A 13985-nucleotide genomic window follows, 5' to 3' on the forward strand; every position below is an offset into this window, starting at 1 on the left:
TTGAACCAGCACGAGTACCTACCTAGTGGATCATAAGGAAAATCCCAGTAGAAAATATTATTAGATAATAATCTGGCGTGTATGTTGCAGTGAATTCTCGAAATAGTGAGAACAGCCACAGTTTGTGAACATTTCTTTTAAGAGGGGATTAACATCTTAGGTCTTTGTCCATTTGATAGTCCCTTTGAACCAGCACGAGTACCTACCTAGTGGATCATAAGGAAAATCCCAGTAGAAAATATTATTAGATAATAATCTGGCGTGTATGTTGCAGTGAATTCTCGAAATAGTGAGAACAGCCATAGTTTGTGAACATTTCTTTTAAGAGGGGGCTAACATCTTGGGTCTTAGTCCCCTTGAACCAGCACGAGTACCTACCTAGTGGATCATAAGGAAAATCCCAGTAGAAAATATTATTAGATAATAATCTGGCGTGTATGTTGCAGTGAATTCTCGAAATAGTGAGAACAGCCACAGTTTGTGAACATTTCTTTTAAGAGGGGATTAACATCTTAGGTCTTTGTCCATTTGATAGTCCCTTTGAACCAGCACGAGCACCTACCTAGTGGATCATAAGGAAAATCCCAGTAGAAAATATTATTAGATAATAATCTGGTGTGTATGTTGCAGTGAATTCTCGAAATCATGATAACAGTGTTGGTTTGGGGAGTAGGTATAGGGGTTTAAAGCCACTTTTAACAACTTATGTAGGTCTTCTCGTAATGGGGGTTTTACCCACCATTTGGCGACTAGCTACCCGCCTCCTCAATATAACCTCACCCAACCTGAGTTGAGCTGGGAACTCAGCAGCTCGCGGATTCCCCAGATGGTCACCCATCCAGGTACAAACCACGCGCAACGTTTCTTAACTTGATCCGTGGGGAACTGGTGCATTGAACGTGCTATCGCCGCTCGTTGTGTTAGTTTGATAATCACCGCGACTACCAATAAGCCTGCTATACGGTCTTTACACATACTGTGGTGTAAGGCCCGCCCACATTAGAAGCGTAGACTGCAGGTGACTACGCACTACTGAAAGTCGCGCGTCTACGCTTCTGTTCTTACGAATTCGAGAGTTGACTACAACATACATATGCACAAGATAGACTAGTGGCCACACTGAAACTGGTCGGAGATAGTCCAACATACAAGGACAGAAACAAAAATATCCTCTCCATTCAACATGTTATTAATGTCTCGTATTACCTACGCAACATACATACATATGCACAAGATAGAGTAGTGGCCACTCTCAAACTGGTCGGAGATAGTCCAACATACAAGGACAGAAACAAAAATATCCTCTCCATTCAACATGTTATTAATGTCTCGTATTACCTACCTTGTAGAGTTGTAGATGCTAAGGCCGAGCTTGGAGCTTCCCGGAGGCTGGTTGGCTAGTCATTAGATAAATAAAATTATTAAAAAATAAATAAGATTAAAAAAATACAAAGAATCAAAGGAATAAGTTTGTATCAACTAATTGTTGGTACACACACTTGGTAAAACAATTCAAGCACTATAAAAGTTGTTTAGTATTTTTTTAAAGGTCTTTCTATTGGTGAGCTTTCGATACCACTCAGGGTATTATCATCAGAGCAAGATATAATAATATTTGACTCTATCAGAGGAGGAGTTTAGAAGTGAAGAACTTATAATCATTGTATTCAAATTGTGTTTGTTTCAGAGTAATGGTGGTGTTCTTCCACAATTTCGACAAGGATAAACTAAAAATGGGAACAAGGGCTCAATGGTTCAGCCCACACTCACATAACACCTTTATCCATAGGTAAGTAAAGCCCTAATTCTCGGGTTCGATTTCCAAAGTCAACAAAAAATATAATAAATCTGGTTGAACGGAATTTGAGCCCCAAGACCATTTGGCTCTAGCTCAATGCTTTGATCACTCGATCGCAGTAGTGAGCTAAGATATGAGTATTTATTTGGTCTCGTTTTTGTTGGTGGAGCTTGAACAAAACTAACATATGAAAGATTGGCTCTAATTTATTTACCTAGTTATTTTTTCTTCAATAAATTCTTCAAATATTTTTAATTGATTTTGTCATGAATTCCTATTGATTTTCTGTTTATCATCTTCAATGTTGGCTTTCTGGTTTGATTTCAGGTGAGGCAGCTTTATGCTGGCCATGAACATAGCCAGCAGATACTTTTATCTATTTTTCACCCGCTTTGATCACTCGATCGCAGTAGTGAGCTAAGATATGAGTATTTGGTCTCGTTTTTGTTGGTGGAGCTTGAACAAAATTAACATATGAAAGATTGGCTCTAATTTATTTACCTAGTTATTTTTTCTTCAATAAATTCTTCTAATAATTTTTAGTTGATTTTGTCATGAATTCCTATTGATTTTCTGTTTATCATCTTTAATGTTGGCTTTCTGGTTTGATTTCAGGTGAGGCAGCTTTATGCTGGCCATGAACATAGCCAGCAGATACTTTTATCTATTTTTCACCTGTTGGTTTTTATTCTACACTCATCTCTGTTCCACGTCTGACGTTGGTCGCCTCACGAGCGTCCCTAGCAACCAAAGTAGCGTCCCTGACAACCCAAATCGCGTCCCTAGCAACCAAACGAGTGTCCCTAGCAACCAAAGTAGCATCCCTGACAACCCAAATCGCGTACCTAGCAACGAGTCCCACAGCCATGCCCCGGCACTGAATTCTAGTCATTCACAAACCACAATGCTTCATCCAAGTCAAGGTCAAATGATTAGCGCGCCCGCGCTCTCATTGGCGCAAACGAAATCGGATACCACCGCGCCATTGAGCACAGGTGTTGCCAGACCACCTGGTCATCCAAATGAACCTGGCAATGATATGAAAGCGTTTGACAACACTGTAAATAACGCAGAGTTTGACAACAGTGTAAATAATGCAGAGTTTGACAACAGTGTAAATAATGCAGATATGGGAGATGAGTTCATGAGAGACGCAAGTCAGAGTAACCCGACACGTGATACTATCGATGAACTTGTCCAGGATCTTGTCAAGATAACACAACACCATCCAAACCTACTATTAGTGTTAGTAAACAACCCGACGATAGACATAGTGATATTCTAATTAAGAAAATCAATAATAAGGATCGGGAAAAAGTGCAGGCCAGCTTGGAACTCGTGTCGAATGTGCTGTTGAACAGTGTGGATATAACTGTCAATGAGATAGATGCGACCAAAGAGCGTGCCAATGCGAAACTAAACCAAGCCCAACCCGGTGTGAATCGAAAGAAAGATAAAATCAAAAACAACAATGCCAGAAACGATGTCATCAAGGACCTCACAAACAGAAATAGCAGAAACTATGTCAATAAAGGAAATGCTGAACGAAATAACAAAAATATCAACATAAATTATGTCAGTACAGAAAATGCTGAACAATATGACAGAAACAAAGTGGCAAACGAGTATGCCAAGCTAAATGCTAGTCACGCTGACACTGAATCTAGTCAGGATTTAGACAACACCGGCCATGCTAACGAGACTGACGGGATGCTAAGTGATGATGCTAATATCAGACAAGGTAATGACAGAAGCGATTGGAAAACTCACAAAGAAAACATCATTGATGACGAAAGTGATGTAAAAGCGCGGAAAAATAACATCATCAATGACAAAAGTGGTGGAAAAACGCGGAAAGATAACACCATTGATGACAAAAGTGATAGAAAAATTAGGAAAAATCACACCATCAATGGCAAAACTGATAAGGCTCGTAAAACCACCAATAGAACGAACTTGGAAACGATCGACCCGATCGTGGATCGATCGGACGACCGAATGTTGAACGACGAAAGTACAAACCCAGATGCAACCCAAAGTACAAATGATAAAGTTAAGACTACTCTCAATTCCAATAAAGCTAGTAAGAAATATAGTACAAAACCAACGAAGAAGTTCGGGGACGCTACGAAAAGTGGCCCGAACCTACCCGACAATGACCGAACAGACAACAGTGCCATAGAAAGAACAGATGACAACAATGAAGATGCCAATGTCAGAGATGTCAATAGTACGGGAAATGTCAGTGGAGATGGCCGACAAAGGTAATAAGAATTTAATAATAATAATAATAATAATAATAATAATAATAATAATAATAATAATAATAATAATAATAATAATAATAATAATAATAATAATAATAATAATAATAATAATAATAATAATAATAATAATAATAATAATAATAATAATAATAATAATAATAATAATAATAATAATAATAATAATAATAATAATAATAATAATAATAATAATAATAATAATAATAATAATAATAATAATAATAATAATAATAATAATAATAATAATAATAATAATAATAATAATAATAATAATAATAATAATAATAATAATAACATGTAATAGATTTATTATTCAATTTCACTTCTACAGTAATCTTCTGCTATTCCACAAAGTACATGACGTACTTTTCGGGAATATTAAATTGTTATAAAATTTCTTCTTTATTTCTCTCTTCTTCTATTTCTTTCGAATTATATATCATTGTTTTCTTATAAAATAACTTTTGATTTCATTTTTCATTGTCTTCTTTTCATATGTCTTTTTGTTTTTTTCATTTTCTTTTCAAAAGGTGTCCCGCCAACGGGTCTTGTGCCGCCAATTCGAGTTCGCCGAAGACGGGTTTGGTGAAGAAAAATTTGACCGTCGGCTATCTGACGGCAACTAAAGGAACTATCAAGAACAAGCAGGGTCTGGTGATATCCGGAGCTATGACGCTGGCATTACATGATGTAAGTACAAGATCATAGGGTCATAGGGGTATTTTTGTTTCGTCTAAATCTATTGAATCCATCAAATCCCAGATTAATTTTGAAAATCCGAGTCCAGTGAATGGGAATTTCAAATCCATTTTTTTAGTATTAGTATTATTAGTGCTTTATTTATTCATTTTTTTTTTTTTTTTTTTTAACAGTAGGTACAATATTACAATAGTAATAAATACAATATTATGAGTAAGGGAGTGCCTACCTAGATATAGTTACTTAGCCTACCTAGATTTAATTCAGATACTTGAATCTATCGAATCGGGATTTACTGGATTCGATGGAAAAAAAGCCCCTGAAGCTTACGGCAATTCGTAAGCTTGAGGAGTATTTTTGGACTCTTGGAGAGTAGCGCGTTTGCCAGCACGGAGTGAACTTTATCCTAAAGAGATAAGGTTCGTTCTCGGAACGGCCTGGCTTTCTCCTATCCTGTCCTCCTTCTCTCTTCGATTTCGGTACGATAAGACCTTAGTAGTTACAGTATTTCCCTCTATCAAACCTTTTAAAAAAAAAAAAATAGAGAAAAATTAAAGAAAGAGAATTGAAGATCGGGCCCCGTTAACAGTTGTATATAGTGATGTTAAATCTCTATTCAAACATTCTTTCGTGGTGTGTCGCAGTATATAGCCAGACAAACGTCACAAGCACATATTCAAAGTAAGGAAATCATGTTTGTCCTAGCGGAGTCCGATCTCAATAGATATTAATTGGCCATGACTAGATTGAAATTTTTGTGTTTTGTTATTTCGGGTTGACGGAAAATAGAATCGAATAATTTTAAACGGATGGGTCAATGGAACTGAATCGGGACTGGAATTACTAATCAAAAAGGGGGTCCTTTGTAATAGAATGATTTGTTTACGTTCGCTTATTATGTAGGAAAGGAACGTACTGTAATCGACAAAATTTTCGACGGGTCAGTTTTTATGCCAAAACGCGTTTTTTTTGAAGAGGTTTGATTAAAGGGAACTAGCTGTAATCTGCTAAGGTTTATCGTCCCCTAAATCGAAATGAGGAAGAGAAGATAGGGATAGGAGAAAGCCAGCCCTTCCGAGAACCGGAACCTTTACCCGTTCGGGGATAAAATCCGGCCCAGGCGGGAATCGAACCCGCGGCTTGCGCTTACAAGGCAGGACGCGCTACCCAACTAAGCTAACTAGGCTGGCAAACGAGGTTTTATTCTAGCGGCCACGCCCGGAAAACATAAAATTATTTTTTTTCTTCTCAATTAATCATTTTATTATTATTATTTTCATTTTTTTTTTTTTTTTTTTTTTTTTTTAACAGATAAATTCATTTACTCTATTAATGATTTCACTCCTTTTTGTTTTTACACTGTGTTTGCTATGTGTCGGCCGTGATGGCCCAGGCCCAGAACCTGCCCATGATTAGCTATGTAAGTAAAAAGTAAAGTCACTTCATAACTGATAAAATAAAGTGGTGCAAATATTGAATTTTATAATACATAAAGGATGTAGCCCCTTAAAGTCCTAGAAAGGATGTAGTCCTACTTCGACAGTCTAAAATGCTAAATTTTTGGGGCCTTTTTCGGCCCGGAGGGGGCTTGCTATGTGTCGGCCGTGATGGCCCAGGCCCAGAATCTGCCCATGATTAGCTATGTAAGTAAAGTCACTTCATAACTGATAAAATAAAGCGGTGCAAATATTGAATTTTATAATACATAAAGGATGTAGCCCCTTTAAGTCCTAGAAAGGATGTAGTCCTACTTCGACAGTCTAAAATGCTAAATTTTTGGGGCTTTTTTCGGCCCGGAGGGGGCTTGCTATGTGTCGGCCGTGATGGCCCAGGCCCAGAATCTGCCCATGATTAGCTATGTAAGTGGAAATCCTTTGAGATTAACATCCATATTTTAAGCATATTCATTTCACATACTGTGTCCCTTTGGCAAGCATCATAGAGATGTCAGTAGTGATGTTTTGAATAAATATTCACATTATTTATGAAGTTGTGATTGAAGTTCATATACGATGTCGAAATATACGTCCATACGATGAATAATAATAGTTATGTAATTCAATTTTAAAGGTTAAAACCACTCTAAATAGTGCCAAGAGATTCAAGAAAAAATACCCACAAGATTATAAACAGATATACAGATAGCGGTTGTTCTCGGAACGGCTGGCTGTATCCTATCCTGTTTTTCTTTCTTCACTTTTGGGACTATAGACTTCCTTTGTTACAATTCCCTCTATCAAATTCAGAAGAAGAAAACTTCTATTCTAAAGCAAGTAAAAAGAGCCATTTTATAAAGTCAGTATTGGTAAACACCGAAGTAACTACCTTCATAAAAAAAAACAAGAGAGAGAGAGAGAGAGCCTTGTCTAGATTATGTTCTTATCACCTAATAAAACATGGGACGCGTAAATATTATTATGGGAGCATATAAATTTCTCGAGAAAAACACTCTCCCCAGCCTCTGCTAGCAACAGGAGTGATGCAAATATGTACGGAGCGTATTTTATAATCTATATATATAAAAGGGTATAATATATATTTATTGACGGGACGAGCTCTTTGTACACATAAGAGAGATATCTGTTTAGGATAAAATTCGCCCTTCTCGGGAATCGAACCCGGAGCTTTGAACTAAATTTTCGTTGTATTTTGTTTCAGAAATGTTCGGATGACAAGACATCTCATATTCCCTATCGTCCCGAAATCAAAGAGAGGACAGGATAGAGAGCGAGCCGTTCCGAGAACGAACATTATCCCTTTAGTATCTTTTCAAAAACCGAGCAAGAGTACAGAATCGAAGAAAACCAGCTGTTCCGAGAGGATAATGTTTGCCCTTGGCTGGAATCGAACCTGCAGCTTCGATCTAACTGGTGGGAATGATATAGGGAATTGTAACAACGGAGGTCTTATCGTCCCGAAATCAAAGAGAGAACAGAGAATGATAGGATTGGAAATTGGAAGCCAGCCGTCCCGAGAACAGACCTTATCTGTTTAGGATAAAATTCGCCATTCTCGGGAATCGAACCCGGAGCTTTGAACTAAATTTTCGTTGTATTTTGTTTCAGAAATGTTCGGATGACAAGACATCTCATATTCCTACGTTTGCCAGAACAGAGCCACCTGATACTCAAGTAAGTCAGACTCAAGTAAAGGTAGGAAACACACGTCCACTTCAACTGGGAAGTCCGATGACCTTTGTCAAAAAATCGTCAAAAAATAGCTCGTTGATTAACAAGTAAGCATGTGAATAGTTGTGACGTGATAGTATTGTGGCTGTCCTGAACGAGATTACCTACAACAATAGGATAAAACTTGAACTACATCTTTCTGACTCCTCATGACTTCACGTGACGTAAGTAATGTCCATTTTAATTTTCTTAAGTTTCCTCCGGATACTTGATTCCATTTGGTAAAAACAAATTATGTAAAATTAGACTTTTTAGTCTCATTCGAGCAGGATAAACAAGGTATATTCTATTCTATTCTTGTTTATCCTGCTCGAATGAGACTAAAAAGTCTAATTTTACAATAGAATAGAATATACCTTGTTTATCCTGCTCGAATGAGACTAAAAAGTCCCTTTACCCCAGCAGTCTAAACAAGGTCTCGTGTATTTTATGGGTTTAACATTTTACAATGCATAATTATTACAATAGACCTTGCTTAATTATATATAAAATAATAATAATAATAATAATAATAATAATAATAATAATAATAATAATAATAATAATAATAATAATAATAATAATAATAATAATAATAATAATAATAATAATAATAATAATAATAATAATAATAATAATAATAATAATAATAATAATAATAATAATAATAATAATAATAATAATAATAATAATAATAATAATAATAATAATAATAATAATAATAATAATAATAATAATAATAATAATAATAATAATAATAATAATAATAATAATAATAATGAGAGGTAGAGCCTGCTAGGGTCTTATCGTCCCGAAATCGAAGAGAGAAGAAAGACAGGATTCAGAAAAAATGATTGGAAGGGCACCACCCCCCCAGAAGGGGTCCATTCATTTTTTTTTTTTTTTTTTAAGAAACAAACAAACAAATAGATAGAACATTTCATGACCTAATTTCAATACAAATACAAACTCAGATAAAGTCAGACACTATGTTTGTATACTTCTGGTAAATATTGAAAAACAACGTTCTTTAAAATATACAAGTACTGTAAAAATAATAGTTAAGTAAATAAGAAGAGTCTTGAACGCATTGTCAACATTCATGACCTTTGATCACTAAAGCTACGTGACCTAATTCAAAAATTACATCAAATTATGACGTTTCTAAATGTGTACATAACCAGGTACTTGTCTTGCCACTATTGTCTTGCCATTACATTCTCTTTTTTTTACTCGATGGCATTTGGTTGTCAACGTTTGCTCAACTTTAGTGATCCACCCGAAACTTTCTGCCAAATTTCATCAAAATGGATCAGGGTCGATTCCTATGTACAAAGTTGTGAAAAATCCACATCTGAGGTCAAAACTCCGAAAAAATAAATGTATAAGGTCGAAAATTCAATTTTCATTTTCCGTTCTAATGAAAGAATTCAAATATGTGTGATGTCAGACTTCAGGCAGTTGCCTCGCTAGGTAGCGCCAGTATGCAAGCACGCTGGTGGAGTTGCAGAAAGAAATGCGCAGAAACGTATGCGCACAAACACATTAATGTGCTGCTTGTGAGAGAGCTTTGCTCGGAACATTTGATGTGACGTCATCGTGTACGCGAGCGTATGCCATGATGTCAGACTTCAAGATTTACCGATATTTTTTTAATCGATTTATCTCAAGATCTAGAAGTCGTAGAAGAAAAAGAAAAATTCCGTTGTTCCTCATTTTTCCTGCTCTTTGACTTTGAAACATCACCCAAGTAAGCGCTGCAAGCACGTAGCAGAAAGAAATGCGCAGAAACGTATGCGCACAAACACATTAGTGTGCTGCCTGTGAGGGAGCAGTGCTCGGAACATTTGATGTGACGTCATCGTGTACGCGAGCGTATGCCATGATGTCAGACTTCAAGATTTACCGATATTTTTTTAATCGATTTATCTCAAGATCTAGAAGTCGTAGAAGAAAAAGAAAAATTCCGTTGTTCCTCATTTTTCCTGCTCTTTGACTTTGAAACATCACCCAAGTAAGCGCAACTGTTCTATTGGACAAACCATTCGAAAGTTATGATGAACCAAAGAAACTCATTTAAAAAAAAAATCGTCGAGTTGAAACCTCACTGAAACTCGCTTCGTTCGTTCAATACGTATTTATTTGTAGTCTGATAAAAATGGTCCAAAAATAGACGGAAGATTAGATTGGTTCGTGACATCAAACGTAGTGTTCTGACTGATAAGCTGATAGTAGGATAGGACAGTTAGGACAGTACTAAAAATGGAAATAATAGGAGATAAGATTCAAAAATTCCAAAGACTTTTTTTCTTTTTCCAAGGAGTTAAACGTCACGGCTAAGGTTTTAAATGACGGGGGTTTTACCCTTCATTCAGTCTGCCAGAGAAAAGACAGCAGCCCACAAGTGCCCAGATGGTCACCCATCCGGAGTGATCCATCATCCAACGTGCTATCGCCGCTTGCTAATATGAAGTTTTCGACCAAGCTTAGTTACCCAATCTTTTGATGTAAACAAGGTCTGAGATCAGTGCACCCAGATCCTAGATAATGTTAGCTAAAGAAAACAGCAGTCTATCTAGTATAATTAAATAATTATAAATCATCTCAGTATCATAATACATGAAGCCGTTTCTTTTTCCAAGGAGTTAAACGTCACGGCTAAGGTTTTAAATGACGGGGGTTTTACCCTCCATTCTGTCTGCCAGAGAAAAGACAGCAGCCCACAAGTGCCCAGATGGTCACCCATCCGGAATGATCCATTTCGAACCAGTGCATCCAACGTGCTATAGCCGCTTGCTAATATGAAATTTTGGACCAAGCTTAGTTACCCAATCTTTTGATGTAAACAAGGTCTGAGATCAGTTCGCCTAGATCCTAGATAATGTTAGCTAAAGAAAACAGCAGTCTATCTTATATTATAGAATTTAGTATAATTAAATAATTATAAATCATCTCAGTATCATAAACGCAGAAAAATAACATTATCAATGACAAAAATGGTGGAAAAACGCGGAAAGATAACACCATTGATGACAAAAGTGATAGAAAAATTAGGAAAAATCACACCATCAATGGCAAAACTGATTCGACCAAAGAGCGTGCCAATGCGAAACTAAATCAAGCCCAACCCGGTGTGAATCGAAAGAAAGATAAAATCAAAAACAACAATGCCAGAAACGATGTCATCAAGGACCTCACAAACAGAAATAGCAGAAACTATGTCAATAAAGGAAATGCTGAACGAAATAACAAAAATATCAACATAAATTATGTCAGTACAGAAAATGCTGAACAATATGACAGAAACAAAGTGGCAAACGAGTATGCCGAAAATGTTGGAATCGGTCCATTTTTATTAAACGAACGAATCGAGTTCCAAACTATTAGGTATTAGTACTTTTATTAAAGAGGTTTGATAGGGGGAACTGTAACTCCTAAGGTGTTATCGTCCCGAAAGCGAAGAGAGAAGGAAGGCAGGATAGGAGAACGCCAGCCGTTCCGAAAGAATCTCATCATATTTTTGACCATTTTCAAGTCATGGAAATTATAAGAGCACTTGGTGGTTGGTGGAAATGTAGAATGAAGCCCGATGTAACTAAAACCATTAAGGAGTATGCCAAGCTAAATGCTAGTCACGCTGACACTGAATCTAGTCAGGATTTAGACAATACCGGCCATGCTAACGAGACTGACGGGATGCTAAGCGATGATGCTAATATCAGACAAGGTAATGACAGAAGCGATTGGAAAACTCACAAAGAAAACACCATTGATGACGAAAGTGATGTAAAAGCGCGGAAAAATAACATCATCAATGACAAAAGTGGTGGAAAAACGCGGAAAGATAACACCATTGATGACAAAAGTGATAGAAAAATTAGGAAAAATCACACCATCAATGGCAAAACTGATCGAGTATGCCAAGCTAAATGCTAGTCACGCTGACACTGAATCTAGTCAGGATTTAGACAACACCGGCCATGCTAACGAGACTGACGGGATGCTAAGTGATGATGCTAATATCAGACAAGGTAATGACAGAAGCGATTGGAAAACTCACAAAGAAAACATCATTGATGACGAAAGTGATGTAAAAGCGCGGAAAAATAACATCATCAATGACAAAAGTGGTGGAAAAACGCGGAAAGATAACACCATTACTCGAGTAATGAGTAAATGAGTACTAGAAGTTCAGTAAACTTTAGAACTCTCAGAACAAAAGACTCCTGTGGGGTGCAGGCAAAATTTCATCAAAATCGTACAAACCCTTCCATTCCAGATTAAGGGTGTAAAACAATCTGTAACAGACAAACTGAACACAAAATCAGCGAGATAAAACTTGAACCTTACTCCGTTTGCTCCATTAAGTTGGTCGGTTGGTCCGAAGGGCTAGTATTCTCTTTGTTTTAAGTCCCCCGCCAGACTATTCCAGATTTAAGGTGTAAAACAAACTGTAACAGACAATTAGGACACAAAATCAGCGAGATAAAACTTGAACCTCACTCCGTTTGGTCCATTAAGTTGGTCGGTTTGGTCCTACCTGTCTGACACTCCCTCACGCGATGATTTCAGATTCACAGACACCACCAGCATGAGTACCTACCTAGTGTATCATAAGGAAAATCCCAGTAGAAAATATTATTAGATAATAATCTGGCGTGTATGTTGCAGTGAATTCTCGTATTTCTTCCTTAATTCTCTCTTCTTCTATTTCTTTCGAATTATATATCATTGTTTTCTTATAAAATAACTTTTGATTTCATTTTTCATTGTCTTCTTTTCATATGTCTTTTTGTTTTTTTCATTTTCTTTTCAAAAGGTGTCCCGCCAACGGGTCTTGTGCCGCCAATTCGAGTTCGCCGAAGACGGGTTTGGTGAAGAAAAATTTGACCGTCGGCTATCTGACGGCAACTAAAGGAACTATCAAGAACAAGCAGGGTCTGGTGATATCGGGAGCTATGACGCTGGCATTACATGATGTAAGTACAAGATCGTAGGGCCATAGGGGTATTTTTGTTTCGTCTAAATCTATTGAATCCTTCAAATCCCAGATTAATTTTGAAAATCCGAGTCCAGTGAATGGGAATTTCAAATCCATTTTTTTTAGTATTAGTATTAGTATTATTAGTGCTTTATTTATTCATTTTTTTTTATTTAGCCCCTGAAGCTCATGGCAATTCGTAAGCTTGAGGGATATTTTTGGATTCTTGGAGAGTAGCGCGTTTGCCAGCACGGAGTGAACTTTATCCTAAAGAGTTAAGGTTCGTTCTCGGAACGGCTGGCTTTCTCCTATTCTCACGGCAATTCGTAAGCTTGAGGGGTATTTTTGGACTCTTGGAGAGTAGCGCGTTTGCCAGCACGGAGTGAACTTTATCCTAAAGAGTTAAGGTTCGTTCTCGGAACGGCTGGCTTTTTCCTATCCTGTCCTCTCTTCGATTTCGGGACAATAAGACCTTAGTAGTTACAGTTCCCTCTATCAAACCTTTTTTTTTAAGAAAGAAAAATAATAATAATAAGATCGGGCCCCGTTAACAGTTATATATAGTGATGTTAAATCTCTATCAAACATCTTTCGTGGTGTGTACCAGTATAAGCCAGACAACGTCACAAGCACATATTCAAAGATAAGGAATCAGGTTTGTCCTATGCTAGTCCGATCTCAATAGATATTAATTGGCCATGACTAGATTGAATTGTGTTTTGTTATCTCGGGTGACGAAAATAGAATCGAATAATTTAAACGGGATGGGTCAATGGAACTGGAATCAAGGACTGGGAATTACTAATCAAAAAGGGGGGTCCTTTTAATAGAATGATTTTTTACCTTCCTTATACTGTAGGAAGGAACGTAATGTAATCGACAAAATTTTCGACGGTCAGTTAAATCGCCAAACCCGCGAGCAAAATCGCCAAATCCGCGAACAAAATCGCGAAATCCGCGAACATAATCGCAAAATCCGCGAACAAAATCACCAAATCCGCGAATATAATCGCGAAATCCGCGAACATAATCGCGAAATCCGCGAACATAATCAC

The 13985-nt window shown here is 36.9% G+C and overlaps 1 protein-coding gene across 1 annotated transcript in view; it reads left to right on the top strand.

The window, feature by feature from the left end:
• Nucleotides 1-3042: 3042 nt before the first annotated feature.
• Nucleotides 3043-13985, top strand: part of LOC103513210 (receptor-type guanylate cyclase Gyc76C) — a gene marked incomplete in the record, with an annotated part of 53885 nt that continues 42942 nt past the window's right edge. Inside the window, 4 exon segments of the mRNA XM_026826473.1 lie at nucleotides 3043-4062; nucleotides 4614-4779; nucleotides 6351-6425; nucleotides 7848-7913. Coding sequence (XP_026682274.1) covers nucleotides 3509-4062; nucleotides 4614-4779; nucleotides 6351-6425; nucleotides 7848-7913 — 861 coding nt within the window.

Source organism: Diaphorina citri, unplaced genomic scaffold (assembly GCF_000475195.1).
Source record: "Diaphorina citri unplaced genomic scaffold, Diaci psyllid genome assembly version 1.1 scaffold940, whole genome shotgun sequence".
In the NCBI taxonomy this organism is placed as follows: domain Eukaryota; kingdom Metazoa; phylum Arthropoda; class Insecta; order Hemiptera; family Psyllidae; genus Diaphorina; species Diaphorina citri.